The sequence below is a fragment of the Pseudopipra pipra genome, chromosome 17, assembly GCF_036250125.1.
Source record: "Pseudopipra pipra isolate bDixPip1 chromosome 17, bDixPip1.hap1, whole genome shotgun sequence".
Lineage (NCBI taxonomy): Eukaryota > Metazoa > Chordata > Aves > Passeriformes > Pipridae > Pseudopipra > Pseudopipra pipra.
Window position 1 is genome coordinate 7295019 of NC_087565.1, and position 19694 is coordinate 7314712.

The following is a 19694-nucleotide window of genomic DNA, read 5'->3' on the forward strand; positions in this document are numbered from 1 at the left end:
GAACTTTTTATTGGCATTTCAAAATCAGGATCTACAGCAAGTAATGAGTAATAGATTATCATACTAGGACACAGTGGGGTTTTTTTGGGGTGGCTTTTTGATGTTTCTTTTCGTCTTTTTTGTCATTTGTTTGTATTAATTTTGTTTTAAAAACTGAACTACATGACTTGTAATAATCAAATATGAAGGCCTCTTATTAACAAACCACTTTTTTGTCTTTAGGCCACATCAAATACATCTTCACACATGTTGGGGCTAATGCTGACCCAGGTTACACAACTGTAAACTAGGAAGGTGTTCACCAAAGCAAAGGCAGAACCGGGTTTGCAGAGTTCCCCTCTTGCTTTATTAGGAGCCTCCTTACAGTAGTGACTGATTCTGGAATTAAGACATAGTAACTGGTTGCAAAAAAAACAAATCCTCCCTCCTCCCCAATACACCTACACTAACCACAATTCTGAAATAATATTTAAGAGAAAGAATAACACAAGAAATCCTCAGCATCCCATCTGAATCATGGAACGTAGCCTGGAGCTACTCACAGGGAAGGCAAGTAAAACCACAAGATTTGTGAGGTATTTAGGTAAAACAGGGGCTTCAGAGGCCACTAGAAAAATCAAGTTAGCAACAGGGTTTGTTTTGAGTTAAATAGGTCTAATTTGTATGAGAGCTCTAAAAATAATGCGTTAGGAAACAAATTAACCAAAAGTAGCAGGAAAATTTCCTGAAAAGAAATATCCAGAAAACTAGTCCTTACATGTCTGGTTCTTGTTTCCACAACACTGATTCATTTGCTGGCACATTCTAATATAACAGACTCTACAGCAGCATCAACACAGGTTTTCCTTGCCCTATAAAATGGAACTCTTCACAAAACATCTAAAATAAACAAATAATACTAAATAACAATTTGGTTTGAGATGACATTCCACAACAAACAGGATCTAAATGTTAGGTTCCAAATGCTCCATAGCATTTGCAGTATACGCTCATACTATCCATTCTTGCCCTATGCATACTTAAAATTGAAAAAAAGAAAATTCAAATTATGTCATTTTCCATTAAAAAAAAATTAAAAATGCTGCAGTTCCACAACACACACCCAAGATCCTGTTTAAACTACAGCTGAAGCTGTGTAAAGCAACAAGAGTCAACAGAAGTGGTGACAGGATGGCACCACCAAGGAAGGTGAGAAGCAAGTTCTTCCTAAGCACTGTGTCAGGATTGGAGCATTTATCCACCATCAGAACAGACTTTACACTTTTCGAAGCACCAACATAACCCTAAAGAGGGAGAAATCCTTGAGTAGGGAGAAGAATGCCAATGTAACAGAAATCTGAACAGAACAAACAGGGCCTGACTTCGAATCTGCTCAGGCTGGGCTGGGCATAGTTTGATTTCTGGGCACAATCCCGAACAAACAGGCCACAGAAACTATAAAAAACTCTGAGAAAATCCTCTGTACAGGTTAAACTTCTCTGGTCTTAGGTAACTGAAGGATCAAGGACCATGCTGATGATGAGGAAGCCTCATCTCTCATCATACCATATCATCACAATACTTAGAAGGTCATACTTATGTGAAATGTATCTCATTATTAATGTTTTATTTATTAGGTGAAGCTTTCTCCACCTGCTGAAAGCTTCGCAATCCAATGAGTCAATAGGCAACATTTGTAAATCACTTGTATTCACTTACAGGAATCTCTGTAGACCTCCAGAGAAAAAAAACCCTCAGTGGAAATCATCATGTGAAAGGGATGCTTGGAAAAGAGTACTTTGTTCCAGAAAGATCTTGCTGGCATATTCTGGATTAGAAAAGGGGCATTGCAGAGCCTAATCAAGTTTAAAACTTACTTGTATTGGAAAATTTCAGCAAGTTTAATAAATGGCAGCAGGTAAACAGGGGGTCTGATAAAAGTCAAACCAGAGCGAGTGTTAAAGAACTTGGAGGTTGAGCATTTTGGTTATTAAAAAAAAATAATCCTCAAGAGACAAACTCCAGGCCTGGGAAAAAATAAAGGAGCCAAGGTCTGCTTTGGAGAGGCATTCTAAAAGCATAAAATATTAGCAAAAAATGAAAGAATAACTGGACATACTGTCTACAAGGTTTTGTTCCCTCCAGATATATAAATACTCAAGAGACTTTGAAAAAAATGTTTATGAAGCAATGTTTTATAGGCATTAGGATGTTGGCAGGGAAAAACACTGGCAGAGTTCTTGCCACTGTGACACCAAAGTCACAGGAAACTTAGCATGGACATGCAACATTACCTTTTCTTTGTAGAATATAATATAGGGTGGATCCTCCATTAGAACAGTTTATTTACTAATTCCAGCAAAAGTCAATGCCATAGAAAAAAAGCCTTACCTACTAAAAGGTGTGTACAACCATTACACAATGCTGTGGTTAAAACTGGGATTCAATTCCTGGGCAAAGTTCACTGTCCCATGGAGTTACACATTTCATAATAAGAGTTTTAAATAGGTCACTGACTTACAAACCTAATGATTAAAGGTCAAACCAAGCCAGCTTCTAACTGTAAAACTGTATCTCAGAGGACATTTGCTTCCCAGTGTGTTCAGCTTTTAAAAATAACACTGACCACTGGTTTCAAACCCCTTTACAGACCTACTCTGCAAGGTGGGGGCACAGGAACTTTCCTTTCCTGACAGCCAGGCAGTTCTGCTGCATTCCACTGACCGACCACACTGGAACAGGGCAAGGTCACAGGATGGCAGGGCAGCTCACTGCATTCCAAGACAAACTGCACAAGCTGATTTTCTCCTTCCAGGAGAGATAAATAGACAACAAATTGATTTATTTTTCACTGCTCATATCTGAAATCAAGAGACTATTACTGACTGTAAGGCCACTGGGAGAAGGAAACTCATGGCATCTTTTCATTCCCGCTGTGTTTGTGCAGGGATACCAGAATGTGTTAAATTTGTCAAATCAGACAGTTTAATAAGCCACTTACTTGAATAGGGAAACATCTGCATTCCTAATGGTGTGAACAAGTGTTAATTATTGCTTGCTATTTTAGGGAAAATATGCTGATGATATCACAAAGGAAACACATACCTACAAATAGTTGAAGATATTCTCCAGTTACTGGCATGTGTCCAGAGCTGAATACAAAACTCTTTGGGAGAGGCCAGAGTACTCAGCACTTCCCATAACTGAGTCAGAAATATTTTCAGCAAGGATTCAGTCTCATTACCAACAGTTTTTCACGCTTAGAAAAGAAGAATGATGCTGAAATATTTTGGGTTGCTGCTTATAGTAACCTCACATTTCTACCAGCACAAATTAAACTGGATGTTGCTGCAAGGAATGGCCAGTGGGAAGCAAATTTTTATTTAAGAAACTTCTGTCAAGTTTGAGCTTACATTATTCCCCTTTGTTAAGAGTTTCAAAACACCACAGCATTTGAGAAATGTGCCAACACACAAATCCTTACCCACAATCTACAAAGTGCCTTTGGTTGAAAGTCCTCGGGAACATAATATTACACTATTTCTCTTTTATTTCTACTTTCATTGCACAGAAGCTCAGTCTGCTGGTACTAGAACACAGCTTGGATGGAATCCCTTCACACAGCTCCTCAAGCAATTTAGGGAGGAAGAACTCACTTCTGGTGAGAGCATCAAGGTGGGAGTTGGCAGATATGTGCTCCCTGCTCCCCGTTCCATCAAGATTCCTCTGCAATTTTAAACTGAACAGTCAGTGTTCCTCTGCTTCTTCAGAGTGGAATATATGGAAAGACAGCAATTCATTAATGGATCAAACTTACTGGTAGCACAAAAGGCTCACAAAGAAGTTTTCTCCCCCATTCCATCACTCTCCCGGGGCAGCAGAGAGCGGTAACAGAGGCAGTTCATCCACCAGCTATTTTTGTAGACCTCTGGCTAAGAAGGAAAGTTTAATAAAACTCTGAGAAATTTCCTTCAAGCCTTAAATTAGGGTTTGGAAAATATCTTTCGTACCACATCATTTAGTTGCTTTTTGTTCAATGAATATATAGTAAACTTGAACAGTCAAATCAGATGACCTGATTACCTTACAAGGTGCTAAGAACAAACACCTGGGACCACACACTGCAATTTTGCTGCCTCCTTTCAGGTTGGAAACAAAAAGCCTGGTTTTGCCAGAAACTTCCATCAGCAGAACAGGGTGTAAGATAAAATACTTCTCCTCATTTTCAATTCAGACAAATCCTAAGGACAGCTCACTAACCATCTTACAACCTTTCTGAAGAAGAAGACTGTGTTTGTAAAAGTATTCATAGACTTATAATACAGTCTACACAAAAAAAAAAAAATCAAACTCACATATACTTCAGAGATTAACTGAAAGTTCTGTTTATTTGTTGGGGTTTTTTTAAAGAGTAAACAGCCTCCCAGTTTCCTGGGAGCTTAAAAAAAAGGCCTAAATTTTACTGGAACGCTGAAGAAATGTCATGTACTCTCCAAAGACAAGCTGAAAACCCTGACCAGGGTCAGCTACAGGCCCAGCAGGGCTGTGGCAGGATCAGACCTTGGAGTCACACACACAGCAAATACAGAAGCAAAGACCTGCCCATCCACACACCTTCAATCCCACACAAGCTCTCACCAGCTTCTCTCCCAGTCTGGAAGGGAAAAGCCTGTGCTCGTGGATTTCCCTCAGGATTTGGGACCTGACATGTCCTTTAAATTCTGTCATAACTTCATAAACTAAGGAGGAGGCACATTCCCTGTTGCACTGTTCCATGTAAAAGTCTCCCTGTTGGGAAGTCACAGATGGCTGCATGGGAAAAGGTAACTTTGCACAACACAGCCACACTATAACAGATTGTATTTGGTACTGGAAAACTGAAAAACAACTTTACATTTAGCACATGTAAAAAGAGCAAAGACTACTCCACAGAATCAAAATGTAAAACAGATCACGATAATTTTCACTTTTTTCTTTTTAGCTACTTCCATGCTCATCCAAGTTCAACCTTTAGTCATTTAACATGACATAAATTAAATTAAAAAGCCAAAGTCATTACTCTTTTAGAAGCAGGTTTACCATCACATTTCCAAGTCTTTGTACAAAAAGACCAAGGGCAATTTTTGTTGTGTGCCCCAAACCCATGTTTACAGGGCAATTAGCACATTTACATGTTGCTCAGTTTTCATAAAGCCCCTACAGAAACTCTTCTCAAGCCATTGCAGTACCAGGGAGGCTCACAGGTATAATTTTATTTCATCTATGCATACACCAATATTTTGTGATAGTCTCTTACTGTGATTAAAACCAGAAAATGCTTAAGAATTTCTATATTAAATTAGGCCTATTTCCTGTTTAATTCAGCTGACAGCTCTTCTATTTCAACATAAATTGAATTAATCTGTTCTTGTTCTTTAAGACTGCTCTGAGGAAAACAAAGAAGATGCATCAAGAGAAATCAAGTCACAATTTCTTCAAATGAATTTTTAAGCACGAACTTCTGAACCTATAAATATGGTATGGTATGGTGGGACTTTACTGGATAAAAGTACAAGTTCAGAATAAAGCATTAGCATCTACTTCAAATGCTAATCAAATAAATTATTAATAAAGCAAAATATAGGGTGGGGTTTTAGTACTATAATAGCAGCTGCACTACAGAAAAGATATGCAGATAAAGCACATTGTCTAAAGTCCTGGACTGCACATTCTCCAATTTAAGGAAATTCTTTGTGGAATTTCAACAGAACTATGTGAAAACGTCAGTGAAGCACTGCAGAATTCAAAGGGCAGAAATAATAAAAAACCAAAAAAACCCACTGCCAATAAATAGGTTAGCAATGTGCAAATTTGCTAGATATTGATAATCATACATCAAGAATAAAACAGTCATATCAGGCATCTATCCATGTGGACAAAAATCAGAGATTTCAGAAGATTCATTTGCAAATCATTAGTAGTTATACATGTTTTAATTATGAGAAACAGAAATGAAACCAAGTGGCTGCCTCACAGACCCTATACTAAAAGAGGGCTTCAAAAGAACTCTTTAATTAAACTGTATTCAAGAATTTATTTCTGCTATTAAAGCACGGGAGAACCAGCTTTACATAAGTCCTGTTAAACTCTGACCAGGTAAACTCAATTGGATTATCTCGAAGCCCATTAAGGAGGAGATGCTCTGTAGATAAGATAATAGAGATTTAAAAAAGAGTAAGCAAGGATTATTTCAGAGGATGTAGCACCACATCACCACATCACCGATACTGTCTATAAGACTTCCCATTCCTTTCTGTTAACATCCTCAAGGTAAAAATACTTTATGTATCTGTATTTTCTACCAGTTTTGCACCTCAAGATGCAACATGAAGATACATACTTATCACTCTTTTACAGGTAACAAGATACAGAAGGCACTAAAAATAAATAAAGGATATTGAGGTGCCTTGCTCAAAATCATAAAGAGAATCTGGACAAGAAAATGCTGGAGCCCCAGTGTTTTCTCTCTGTGGTAACTATCCAAATTGCATACAATATTATCTAGACACCCAAGAAACCAAGCTCTGTCTCTCACTTTTCCCAGCTTCCCATGAGTGTATTCACTGAAGAAAATATTTTGCCTACTTCCACACCCTAAAATCTGTGACATTTGAGATATCCCCATGGGAAATGTCCTCCACTGCAGTGAGTATGTTTGTCATTACATTATAAAGCCAGTGTAGCTGTCAAACCAGAACAGCTCTCTTCTTCTTCCATGATGTATTTAGAGAGGAATAATAATATATCTATCATTATACACATCAGGGTGATTATCTGCAGGGACAGATAATTTTGTTCCATTGCCCACATGATTAAGGAACACTTTTGGCAGCAAAGAGATCCAGGTTCACATCTTTTCTTATTGAGACTGTATTATCTTGTTACCTTCTTGAAGATTTTGGTGCCAAAATCATTTTATGGGCTCCAACCCCACCCTCTGACCCCACTGCACGTTCATGCATCACACCCCGTGCACACACTGCCCACGGGCCAGGTTGTAAATCTGCCCTCAAAACTGATCCCTGTTAAAAATAATCTCCCCAAAATAGAAGAGTGAAGGAGTAAGGGTTACCAGGGTTATTTTTAACCCGCACTGGTTCAATGGTCTGATTTACACCGGCGACCCACCGGAGGTTTTTCTGGCCAAGCGCGGGTGGCACATCATGGTGTGGAGGAGAGGGAAGGGATGGCTGTGGGCACACGGGATGCTAAGCTGGGCTTTGAGGCTGAAGCCAGCATGTGGTAAAGCCTGGCCTCAAGGACACCACTCAGAAACCAGAATAAAACTATTCAGCAGCAGTGGTAGTGGGAGATTCAAAATAACTACAATGGAGCAGTGTAGTAAAAAATAGATGGGGACCAAGAGACCTGCAGACAATTTCATCAACACCCTAAAAATGATCACATCTCTTCTAAACAGCCTTGATATAGGCTGGAGTCATTGCCCTGTTATTCTGCCTTTCAATAGCTAATATTCTGATTCTACTACTTTTTGAATACCATCTTGCTGAATTTATAATGGTATTTTCAAGAGACATCTTCCTCGGCTGAGTCCAGACCAATTAAAAACAGGTAGTCATAAATCCTGCCCTGCTATTTTTAATACTTCATTAAAACCTGAGAATTATAAAGGGACTATGACCCAAAATAAAGAGGTTTTATTTTGTAGCTTGGTTCAATTTGGTTGATCATAGAGTGTGAAATGTTGACATAATGATAACATTTCCCTCGCTCCTCTAAAAGAAATTTCCCTCCCTCTTCTAAAAGTGAGAGCAAAAGAAAGTGATGAGAAAAAGGCCACTATTTTAGTTGGTACTGGGGATGAAGAAAATATCCTAACCACTGTCTGGTATGCAGAAGAGGAATAAAAATATCACCTTTATTACCCAGCTAACCCAACATCACCCGACATTTGAGACAGATATACAGCTAGCCTTAATTACTGAAACTACTTCTGAGGTTGATTTTTGACACTGAAAACATGCACATGAAAACTGCGTAGAGCTAAATTCATCAAAGGACAGTAGGGATGGAAATGCTATTTGGAAGCTTCAACTACACATTTACCTACTAAATATTGCAATATTTTAAAACACCAGCATGATTATGTGGCCAGAATTCTTTTCAGTCAGTACTACCCTTTTCCTTTCCCCATATGCTACTACCTGTATTCAAGAAATCTAACTTCTTAATACCAAGTGTGCTGAATTAACAGACCACCAACATACTCAATTTCCAGCTTTGAAGGGAATGTTTAACCTAGCATTGCACTGTACCATTATTTTTAACTCAAGCTGTTGTTTTTTAGGGTTTTTTTCATTCAGAACAATATGGTCTACACAAACGACACACATTTCCTGTAAGTCAAAAACTGCAAAAGCAAACAGATGGAGACACAAACTAAGAAAAGAATTAGAATATCAGAATACAAAAGTTGCTCTTTGAATCCTAGATTACACGTGGAGGCAGATCCCTGTATTGGCATCTCACTGTAAAGCTCTCACATTTTTCTTTACTTTCTGCTGCCTTTCACACCACACCGACCCTTGATTGGATATTTGAATTCTACCTCCACCTGTGCACCAGGGAATTATAAACACAGATTCTGGGGTGTATTCTAAACTTCATTTAAACTACTTCTACGTGTACAGAAGGGGGCCTCATGTTCTAAAGAAGATCTCCTGTAGCTGGAGAAGAAACTCCATGATCCTAGTGCTGATCCCTGTACATCTGTGTGCTGCCTTCTGGAGAGCTTGGCAAATCCATGTTTAGGAAAAGGGCATTTAAAGGGAAGCAAAGCAGCCTTGTATTTAGAAGAGTATGGTGCTAAGTACTTGCAGTCCCCAAAGAATACCCCCTTGGTAATAAATGTTCTTTCTCCCTACCTTCCTGTTCTTCCCACAGCAGAGAGGAGCAGCATCAAACACGATACTGAGGAAAGTATGTCCTCAAAACAGCTGAAATAGGATTCCCCATGAAGAAAATGGAGGAGGCAGAAAGCAAGTTCTACAACTCAAAATAGTCAGCATCACACAGGACTAACATTGCTAAAAATTGCCCTCCCTCCTCCTACATCCATACTCTAGACAGGAAAAGTTCATCTGCCACTTTATGAAATTCTTCTCCTGCTGTACTCGAGGAGGAAGTTGATAATCAACATTTCCTTAGACATGAAGCATAACTACCCACAAGGCTATTCTTTCCACTGACACAAACTTATTTTTCTTCAAAATACTTTTAATTAATCTGAAACAAAGTCAAAATTATTTCTATAGAGGTACCCAAGGACTGTGGTTTCTGACACTATGCACTGAGAGCTGGCATCTAGGGACACTCCAGACCTTAACTTGATTTAAATCATGCAATTAAAATGCAGGTTCAGTTTTTTCATGTACCAAAGGACTATAACCTACATTCAAGCTCAGAAATCAGAGACATATTCACTTATGTAATCACTCAGGGCAGAGAGAGCCAACAGTAGTCCTTCAACATTTGTGGCTAATGCACATCCAGTTTAAAACCTCAACCCTACAAACATTTACATATGAAATAGTTAATCATGCCAAAGAAGGAAGCCACTAGTCAAAGTTATGCACACGCCTAAAGCTCTGTAGACTCAGGGCTTAAAAATTTAAGACAATACCTTTGCTCAGAGAAGAAAAACTAGTTTTATGGGAGCACTGTTATTCCTGAAGTTGTGTGTCATTCAACACAAAGACTCTTCATTGAACTTGAAATTACTTATGCACCTTTTAAGTATGTTTCTATTGCTTTAGACATCAAGGGTTTTCTGTCATGTATCCTACCAGATGTAATACATAGTGAACATTAATTTTTATATAAAAAAAAGTAAATGTAGCACATATATATTTGGCTTGTTCACTTACCACTACACAGTTATCCCTTGCTTTTGGAGAAAAGAAAAATTTTAAAAACCCCACTGCACTCCAACTGAATGGAAGTAAAAACCCCCCCCAAGACAGAAGAGACAAGGAAAACCAAGTATTTCAGTACGAGGTAGGTCACGGGAACTTGTTACAGCATTGTTACAGCTCACAACCTGAACTATCACAAACAATGGCAGTAGGAGAGCTGTGGGCACCCAGCCAGTTCAGGAGCACATGGGGTGGAGTAAGGAATCACTGTCTTCTCTCTCCAGTATTCTCCTAAAACTATATTCAAAGCATGAGGGGTTTTGGTGCCCCTAGTAGTGGAAATCATCCATGAAGGGACCAAGTATTCCCATGGATAACACTGACAAATGTGTAAATTAAAGAGGTGTCACACTAAAAATCTCAAAATATCCAATTTATCTAAGATGCTTTAAGACAAAATGACAATTACTACATTTTATGTGCTAGAGAAGAATTATACACCCCTCCCTCCATCAACCTGTCTGTACTTGTTGAACTTTGAAAATGACTGCATTTGAAGATTACAGTATTTCCAATTAGTTGCAAATACCACACGACTTCTGCCTTGAATACAAAGTATGTTTCTGGTTGTTTGTTTTTTTCCTTTTAATAAAGGCTGACCAAAGCAGAGAAACCCCTAGAAGCGGCAACAGGTGGAAAAGTAACTGTCACTGGTTTGACAGAGTAGTTTGTTCAATAATGTTTACAAATCAAGAGTTACAAAACCTTGCTGTGGTGCAAACTATCCCACATCTTACTGCTATTTGCACTTGCACTTTCATTTCAAGCATCTGGTCAGTCCTATATGGACAAAAAATTCTGGTGTAAATGAATCATGATTTTGATACATCACCATAAATCCTCCCTTCAGCCCCCTGGAACACTGCACAGAGAGAGAAATACCAGCTTTGAAACACTGCTGTACTGCTGCAAGTATAAGGTACTTCATGTAATTAATAAAAATATCTTCTCGGTGTTGAAGAGTTCAGTGTTTGCAAACTGTATTTTCATGGGCTTCTGCTACTTAGCCTGCTTGAGATACAGGAGAAATTAATCACAGTGAGTGGGCACAAAGTTATATCATCAACCAAATAATTATCCTTTGTGCATTTACTCTGGGTCTGCTGGCACCTTGAATGATTAACTAGGACTGGGAGGGCTGAGGCAAGGACGTGTGCGTGGAGCCTCTGTAGAAAGTCTGGCTGACACAGAGTCTGAATCAGCAAGAAAACTCCACTGTTCTTCCAAAAGGGAGAGATTCAGTATCACTGAACACCAGCTAATCATCAACAGAGTGCTGAGTGTATCTTCACTCCTTCTGGGCAGGGCAATTCCCAACAATACCCAAACTCTACACACAGCACTGTCCATCCGTGTCCACCTGGAGCTGATAATTTCACAGAGCACAAAAAGCAGAAAAGCAGACAAGGGTTTCTGCATTCCTGAAGGATCACTTGAACATTCTGGCCGTGTTGTCAGACACTTACTTGATTAGCACTGACCAAAGGCACGTACTTCAGTAATTCCCAAAGAGCAGCCCACTGTTTTGGGAAAATATTTACTCCAATGCAGTGAAATCCAATCCTCTGCAGGAAGGCCTGGCTGCAGCCAGGGGTTACTCACCGGTGGGAAATCGAAGTCTATCTGGTTGGCTAAATTTAAGATGTAGTCGATTCGAAACTGGTTCTCTGGGTTGGCTAGTTCCACTGGAGGGGCCAAATTGCCCATTGCTGTCACTATTGTCTGCAAAGACAAAAAAGTAAAATACTGCAGAGAGTGTCTCAACAGCCATTTTGAATAAGTAAAAAGAATGGCTCCTAAGCTTACCTCTATAGCTTCTTTAATATTGTTTTTAATATCCTGGATTTTCATTTTCTTCTCCCTGTAATAAAAAAATACATTATTAAATTCAGGAGCCACAAAAGCAGAATATATTTTTAAAACCGAACATGAACTTGAAAAATACTTTATCAAAACTTTATTGTCCCTATTGACTGAAGTGCTTTCAGTCACTGAAGACTTTTATAGAGACTTGATTAAATATCTCAAAACTTCTCTACTTAAACAGTAACATTTATTTGCATCCAAAAATCAGCATCTAATTATGCTTAAATAAAAATTTATTACAGCCTTAGACTGGGACCAAGACATTCTGCAAAATCAAACAGATTTTGATTCACTTGAATGGAAACACTAGACAGGAATGAAAGTTCTTTAGAAATGTATAAACTGGAAACAAACGGAAAGAAAGAAAAGGGTAAGTTATTAAAATTAGAAACAAATGAAAGGAGACCAAAGAACTTCAAAGTACAAAAAGCATTAAAGCACAAAATGATGCCACAGCAGAACAGGAGAGAGCAGAGAGCTCAACCTGACAGAGACACTGAAACCAACAGTTTGGATACTAAACATAAAATAAATAGTAAAAGGTTAATCCAAGTATCTACAATTACCTCTTGACTACAAGGAGTGGAATAGGCTAGAACACCACTTGGAACAAGCACTATCATTTGGGATTCACTGCAGTCAAATTAACAAGCCTAATAGGTTGAAGCAAGAGTGCAAACCATTGTTATGCTGCATTTTTATTGGCTTTAGTGTCAAATCTGACAACAGTTACTTTCAATGCTGTACAGTGCAGTCCAGTGAAATGCATGATCCAACATTTGGTATAACCAGGAGTCAGCACCCTCAAAGCATTACTAGTATTGAGTCTGTAAACTGTAACTTAATTGCAAGGCACTACAACAAAAATTCTACATTATTAATTTCTTGCTGTAAACAGCATAAAATTATTAGTTTGAGGTATACAAAGTTAGCCATGTCATTACTAAAATAATCCAGCTGAATTGTCTCAGTGACCTTTTAATCTTCATTAAACTGTTTTTATAGAACGCTTTGATTATCTGAATATTTATACCAACTTTTAATTTTTTTTTATCCTTTTGAAAACTAAGATTTTCCAGTTCAGTATCCCAGAAACTTTGAACTACCAACAGCACATTTCCTTTTTTCACCCTTTTAAAGGCAGTAACTCACACCTCACTTTACTGAGTCAATTCAGCAAACACATTGCAAATGCTTTTTGTCACTTTTTCCTTCCTATAATTATTCACAACCAACAACCAAAACGAAACTGAAAGCACATTCACCGACCAGGAATGCAGAAGAACAGCAGAAAAAAAATAAAAAGAAGTACTGCTTAAATAACAAGGCAGACACAAACATCCAAGAGTGGTGGGAATTCTGGTTATCAAATGAAAAATTAATGCAACTTCTTTAAAAAGAAGACAGGGTCGAGGAAACCCCCCGTGGCAGCCGCACGTTCCGCTGCCTTTCAGGCACAGGCGTGGAGGATCTGATTCTACATTCCCCAGTTGTGACAGAATGATTGCAATGCCAGTGCTGCTCTTACACATGGAAAGCAAACAGCAGCATCGAATCATCGTGTTCAGGATGACTTGGCTGTGGAGAGAACGGGTCTGAATCAGCAGCAGAACTCTACCAACAGAAACGGGATTATCCCCAAACATCAGCTGCTCACCGCTGGCCATGGACCCTCCACGGTTTGGGGCAGGGTGAGGAAGGTCAGGGGAGCTTGATGCAGCGAGAAAATGAAATTATCAATAGTCAGATGAAAATTCTTGGGTTTCCTTCGACTTTTTTACCTACCTACAGACCACCTTATTCCTGAAGACCACCAGTTTTTTGCTCTACACATTTGGCACCACTGATGAGAACAAGGCAGTGACCCAAGAAAGGCCAAAAGCGCCAAATTAAGGAAAATAAATAACACAAGAAAAGAGAGGAAAAACTGAGGGCTTTTCACCCTCTTCTTTCCTATCTTCCACGTTTTCTAGGCCTTAAGAAACTCTCCATCCCACAACCAAGACCTCGGGTAGGTGCAGAAATCCTGTATTTTTCAGTTGGTACGTGTACGGTTGCAAACCCATCATCCGCTTTCTGTTTTTAAAAACCATGTTTCATAATTAAAAATATGTAAATAATGGCATGAAAGCAGGAAATGTTTATCAACGAGAGTGTAAGCAATTTGTCTGGCTTTATTTTGCCTCCGATTTTTAGCTGGATCTTCAACTTAATGAACATGTATCTGGACTGTGCCCCGTTGAGATCAAAAGGGCAACTGATACGCTGAAAGCCAAGCAAGATATCAGTATTTTTAAAGAATTATCGGTCATTTTGCTTCAGTTTGGAACATCACCAGAAAGACAGAAGTTTAGGCAGTTGTGTTGTTTTTGTTATAAAGCAAATTGCAGTTATTCTCTCTCCCCTGGAACACTTGGGATTAACTGTCTCAAAGCAGAGAGGTGCACATTTACCTGACTCTACAACAAACCACATTATTTTTATCACAGGTTTCAGTCAAACTTCCACATTTACACCTCTCGGCTGATCCTCATGCTACTGAACAGCACTGCGAGGTGATAATGAATATGGAGAAACATTAAACTCCAGCAATTAACAAACTGCTCGATAACCATCATCATCTTTACAACAAGGATACTCAGAGTTCCTATTTCTGGTGTTGTTGCCATGGCCCTATAGCCTGCCCAGTAAACAAGGACTCTTATTACACAGCAGTGAATGTATCACTGCGTTTTGTGTTTTGTAATGTTTACTAGGCATAAACTTTCCATGACAATGAGACACTTTATTCTTCTGGAACTCAACATGTTCATCAATCACCCATCCAACAGCAGCTTAAATACAACTGTAACTTCTCACTAAGAAAAAATAAAAATAAGGTGACATTCCAAGAGCTACGACCCTTTGCCTTCCCAGAATTGGGGTTTTTTCTTCAGAAATCCCAGCCAGGTTGCACCTCAAATTTCCAAAAGTACTTTCTTTTCCCCAGAAAAGGCACAATATTCAACTTAGGAACAGATTCTTGCTTTTTAAATTTCTTATTCCCAGGTGCTGGCACAAAACTACAAAAGAAAAAAGCTGGGCTCCCAAAAGGTTTTCCTCTGGAAGATCCCGAGTAGGCCAGGAATGGCACTGTGCTATCCTGGCTAACTAAAGACTGATGTCTCTGCAGGCCTGTTCTGTATCTTTAGATGCCATGGGTTAATAAGGTCATACTTTTAATCTTGTTTAAAACTTTTGCTTAGGCTGTGTAGGGTAGGCCAAACAAAGCATTAAACTCTATTAGTTGAGGATTAGAAGAAAAATCTCAAATCCTGCTGTTTTCAATATTTAAATGGGCCAAAGCAAAGCTGCACATAGCTTTCAGGAAAACTAATAAAGTCTATTTTAGGTACTACAAAAAAAAAAGATGACATTTTAATTCAAGTAACATTAAATTAGAATGACATAAAAGGTCAGGAAAATCAAATATTCCTTGAAAACCAACCTAATCAGTATTTAGTAAAGAACTTCTCCACCTGTGGCTGAGTTTTACTTTTAAAAAGGCAACATTTTTACTCAGACTTTATCAAATCCAATGTAAAGAACACATTACCAAACAGATTATCAGAAAGCAAACTAATTTAATTTTAATGTTCATTTTTGGTTTACTTTCCAGATAATATGAATAACCATTAATTGGAAAAAAAAATTTAAAGTTTAAAAAGAACATTCCAGAGGATGAGGATTCAGTTCACCCTGAATCCTTCTACATCTCACAGGTAGAAAAATAATTTTTAAAAAAGGTGCTGAAATGAATGGCCAAAACAAAACATGTTAAAGAATTGGGGGGGGGACAAATAGGAGGATGGACAGGACACAACCCCTTTAAGCCATTATCCTAAAAGCAAAGAAGTTTGAATTTCTTGATCACTGCTGACAGGTTAAAAAACCAAACGCCTTGTTGGAAAGTTCTGTAGCTCTGGAAAGTACATAGAGACTATTTTAATAAGGGATATTAAAATGTAATCACACTGTTCTTTACAAGGTTGTGAACAGCCCAGCTTCCATCACCTCCAGTGATCAGCATCACACAGAAATTACCTTTATTCCTGAAGCACTGTCAAACTTCCCTCACTCCTGAAACCTGCTGACACAACAACTCCAGGGAGTGCAAAACTTCCCTTCCCCGTGCAAAGCACTGCAGTTCAGTGAGTCAATTCACAAGTGCCAGAGCCAGAATGAAAATCTTACAAAACAATTCATTTGCTTCTGGCTTTTTATAGGAGAAAACGTGTAGCACACACGTGCATCTCCCTGTTTTCAGGTATTGCCAACAAATGGGAACGCACAGGGAAGTAGCCACGGGCTGTCCCCTTTTGCTCACCTTCACAATTACACATGGAAGCCAACGACAAGTTAACAGATCAATTTTGTTTTAAAACACAATTTGGTTCTTTGACAGGCAGTCATGCACTTCACAGGCATGTGAGCTTTAAACGTGTCTATTCGTCTAAATACGGTGTCTTTGATGCAGTGAAACATCTGATGGATTTCATAAATATTCCATGAAACCTGCATTAAAATTTGTTTACTGCACCTTATGGAAGTTAACAGAAATGCAAACCTGCCAATCCACCTCAGAAAAACAGAGCTGTGCAGTCAAAATCTTCAGACACAAGACCACGAGCAAGGAAATTCAATTAAGGTTTTGCTACCAATCCACATTACAAAAATCCCGCAGTACTTCACAATTCAACAAAGAGATAAATTTGGTTTAGCAGCCTGGGTTATTTCTAACAGAACATGCAATTACCTCAAAATATAACAGCTAGAACGGCAAACAGGGCAGAGGCCAAGTTAGAGGCACTTGAAAATGGGGAAAAATAGTTGCTTAAGAGTATTCAGGGTGAAGCTGAAATAATTCATGTTAGACCCATGACAGAGTTCCAGTTTTACAGACAAAACTGCTAAAATGCAATAGCAAAACCCACTGAGTATCTTCTGCAAATTGAACACCATTTCTATCACATCACTGAGATACCTTAATAATTCTGACAACTTCAAAGAGATTTTCTATTTTGTCCTGTTCCAGACCCAAAAAGACAAACCCTTGCAGTACCACAGGACAGGTGCTGCCACGCAGCAGCTCCACAGCAGTAACTCTGTACAGCTTTCGACAGGAAATATGATTTACTTGGGTCCTCACTTGCAGCAGAACTGGAAGAGATTTTCTAACCACATTAATACTTTGTTCCCTTCCTGCTGCTGGCTGCAGAGCCGTAGTTTCCCCTCCCTACCCCTGTGTTCTTTCTCCTACACCACCCTTCCCCTCCCATTATCACTTTGCAAATTCTTGGGTTTATTTCTCTGAGATTCTGGGCATCACCAGATTGTACCATCCAGCTACCAAAGATAATTTACTGTGAGAGGGAATAATAGCTATGAGGATAAACTATTTGCTTTCTCTCTAAATAAATAACACCTTTTCGAAAATGAAAAACCCAACAGGCTGAGTAATTTTGTCATGGTATACTTCAAATTAAACACACAGTTAAAAACTCATAATGCTACACAGATCTAATTGTGACTTAAATTATTTGGGAGAACTTAGTTCAATTATCCCCTGAAGCACAATCACTTTCTCACAGAATATGTGATGCAATATATAGAATAGACAATACATAAAGGGCTTCCACAAGTCCCCTTTTAAATATTGGAAAAAGCACTCTAAATTGCTTTACCATTTCTTGTTTCAATATATTACCATCTTTACCTTCATGAGTTGTATGTACATCTTACTATGTGGCCATAAACAGATGAACATGATAAGAAATACAAGAACACAGTGATACCTTCTATTAATGGAACAACAGAACTATTCTCTAAGTTAAAAGTCAAGAAATACAAATTATTGAAGCATCAACTAAAAAACACATCACATCTCTATGAAAGCAGAAATTCTGTTATTTTCCATCATTATTTCCACTGCAGTGTTAGGGGTCAGGGGTGACTTGTTCAAAAACTCTACAAAAGGCATCCCTGAATATAAATCTAATTAACTCAATATTTAGTTTTATTTTATCTCTGCCCACTGTGATAGGCTAACTGTAAAGGTTAAAGGGCAACTTTATTGAGCCTCTACAGACATTCTGACACAGAGACTGGTTGTGGGCAGGCTTTGCTCCTGATGGAGTTCCAGGAGCCAGGAGGGTGGTTGGACACACACCTGAAGTCTGTCCCAGGGGCTGCTCCGGCAGCACATGGAACCCTGCTAATTCCACCTGCCCAGGTGGATGTGGCACAGAGATGCTACTCTGGCTCTAAGCCACCTTCAGGCTCCCCTTCAGCTTTACAAATTCCTACATAAAACCAGTTTAACTGGTTTACAGTCCCTTTATACCTGTTAGTGGCACAAAGAGACCATCACAGACACAATATTAAGAAGCATAACTCTGCTTATCCTGCTCCACTTACCTCAACTAATTAACTAGCAATAGTTTAGGTAAGGGATGGAAACAGAACTGTTCACAAAGAGCTCTGTGATGTATGAGGCTGACAAAGGCTCTTTAATTCATACTGTACAATTAAACACCTTTGTACACTGCAAGCCTGGTCTGTAGCTCCCCAGACATGCACACAGAGGGGAACACACTGCTCTCATTTTCTTGTTTTAAGTACAGGTAATTAAGCATATTACAATAAAAGATGTTCTCAGAAGTTTAGTATTATCTCCAGATACTTGATATAATAATTAACAAGGCTACAGAGTCTTCAGAGGACAATCTGATTCCTTTCTAGGCTGGGAGGACACCTCTCAGAACCAGCAGGAACAGGAGGATTCCAGTCAAATTGCTGAATCATCTTGCTTGGTACAATTCACTACTTTGAGATAATCAAACTGTTGTCAGGAAGCACAGAGACTTTTTCATTTATTTATTTATTTAAGCATTGTGAATGTAGTCATTATTAACAAAGACTAAAGGAAACATGCCCATCGGCCACCACCTTTTTGAAACACTTCTGTCCAGCTGTGCAACAGCACTGAAATACAGCACGCGACACCTCTCAGCATGGATCCTCCAGTGTTTCATGTTCTGCCTGTACATCCATCCCTCACAGCAGATCCAGCCTACTGGGGTCTCCTGAGCTACCTGACTGGGTCTATCCATCTCTGCATGTCCAGAAAATATCCCATTGTGTGAGTACACCCTGACCAGGCACTGCAGTATATGTGGATTAACAGCCCCTCCTGTTAAAATTGGGCCATTTGCTGCACTGTTCATCACTCCATCCTTGGCTCTGCAGAGCCTTTGCTTTAAAATACAGGCAGTCTAACAGGGAGTCTTGTTCTTACCTTGGTTTTCACTTTCAAAGCATTTTTGTCTAACCTTTGAAACACTGATTTCATGAGTGGCCTATGAGTTTCATTTGCTCTAACACTGTTTTGTAAGTGTCTGTATTCCAGTAACTCCTTCAGGCAGGACTGGGTAGGAAGCTTTTGAAAAGAAGGCAATCACATCCCAGAGCTCTTCAGGGGCTCGTGCACAAGAATGAGAGGAATAGCTCCTATAATGGCTGATGACCTCACTGCTACTTAAAACTGAAAAAGTACACAGCTGGCTAAGTGCCAATATTAAATGGAAAGAAGCCCTAAAATAAAAATGGCTGGAACACTGGACGCCAAGTAAGGACAAACACGGAGCGGCCAAAGCAGGATGCAACGCGGCAGGGAAAGCAGGGATGAGACAGGTGGAACATGGCTGGTCCTGAAAATACCTTGATTTTTTTTAGGGATTGTGATCTCCATTATCATCTGAAACACTTCTGGCATATGATATTTTAGACAGGTGATCTGGAAAGTGCCTGTCTCTAACAGCGACAAAACCCAAGGTT

The 19694-nt window shown here is 39.0% G+C and overlaps 1 protein-coding gene across 2 annotated transcripts in view; it reads right to left on the reverse strand.

The window, feature by feature from the left end:
* GNAS (GNAS complex locus) overlaps positions 1–19694 on the reverse strand; it is a 145445-nt gene that overhangs the window by 36879 nt on the left and 88872 nt on the right. For both annotated transcript variants that reach the window (XM_064674112.1, XM_064674113.1), the window contains exons 3-4: positions 11760–11814; positions 11556–11675 (exon numbers count right to left, since the gene is read on the reverse strand). In XM_064674112.1, coding sequence (XP_064530182.1) covers positions 11556–11675; positions 11760–11814 — 175 coding nt within the window. The remainder of the gene's footprint in view (positions 1–11555; positions 11676–11759; positions 11815–19694) is intronic.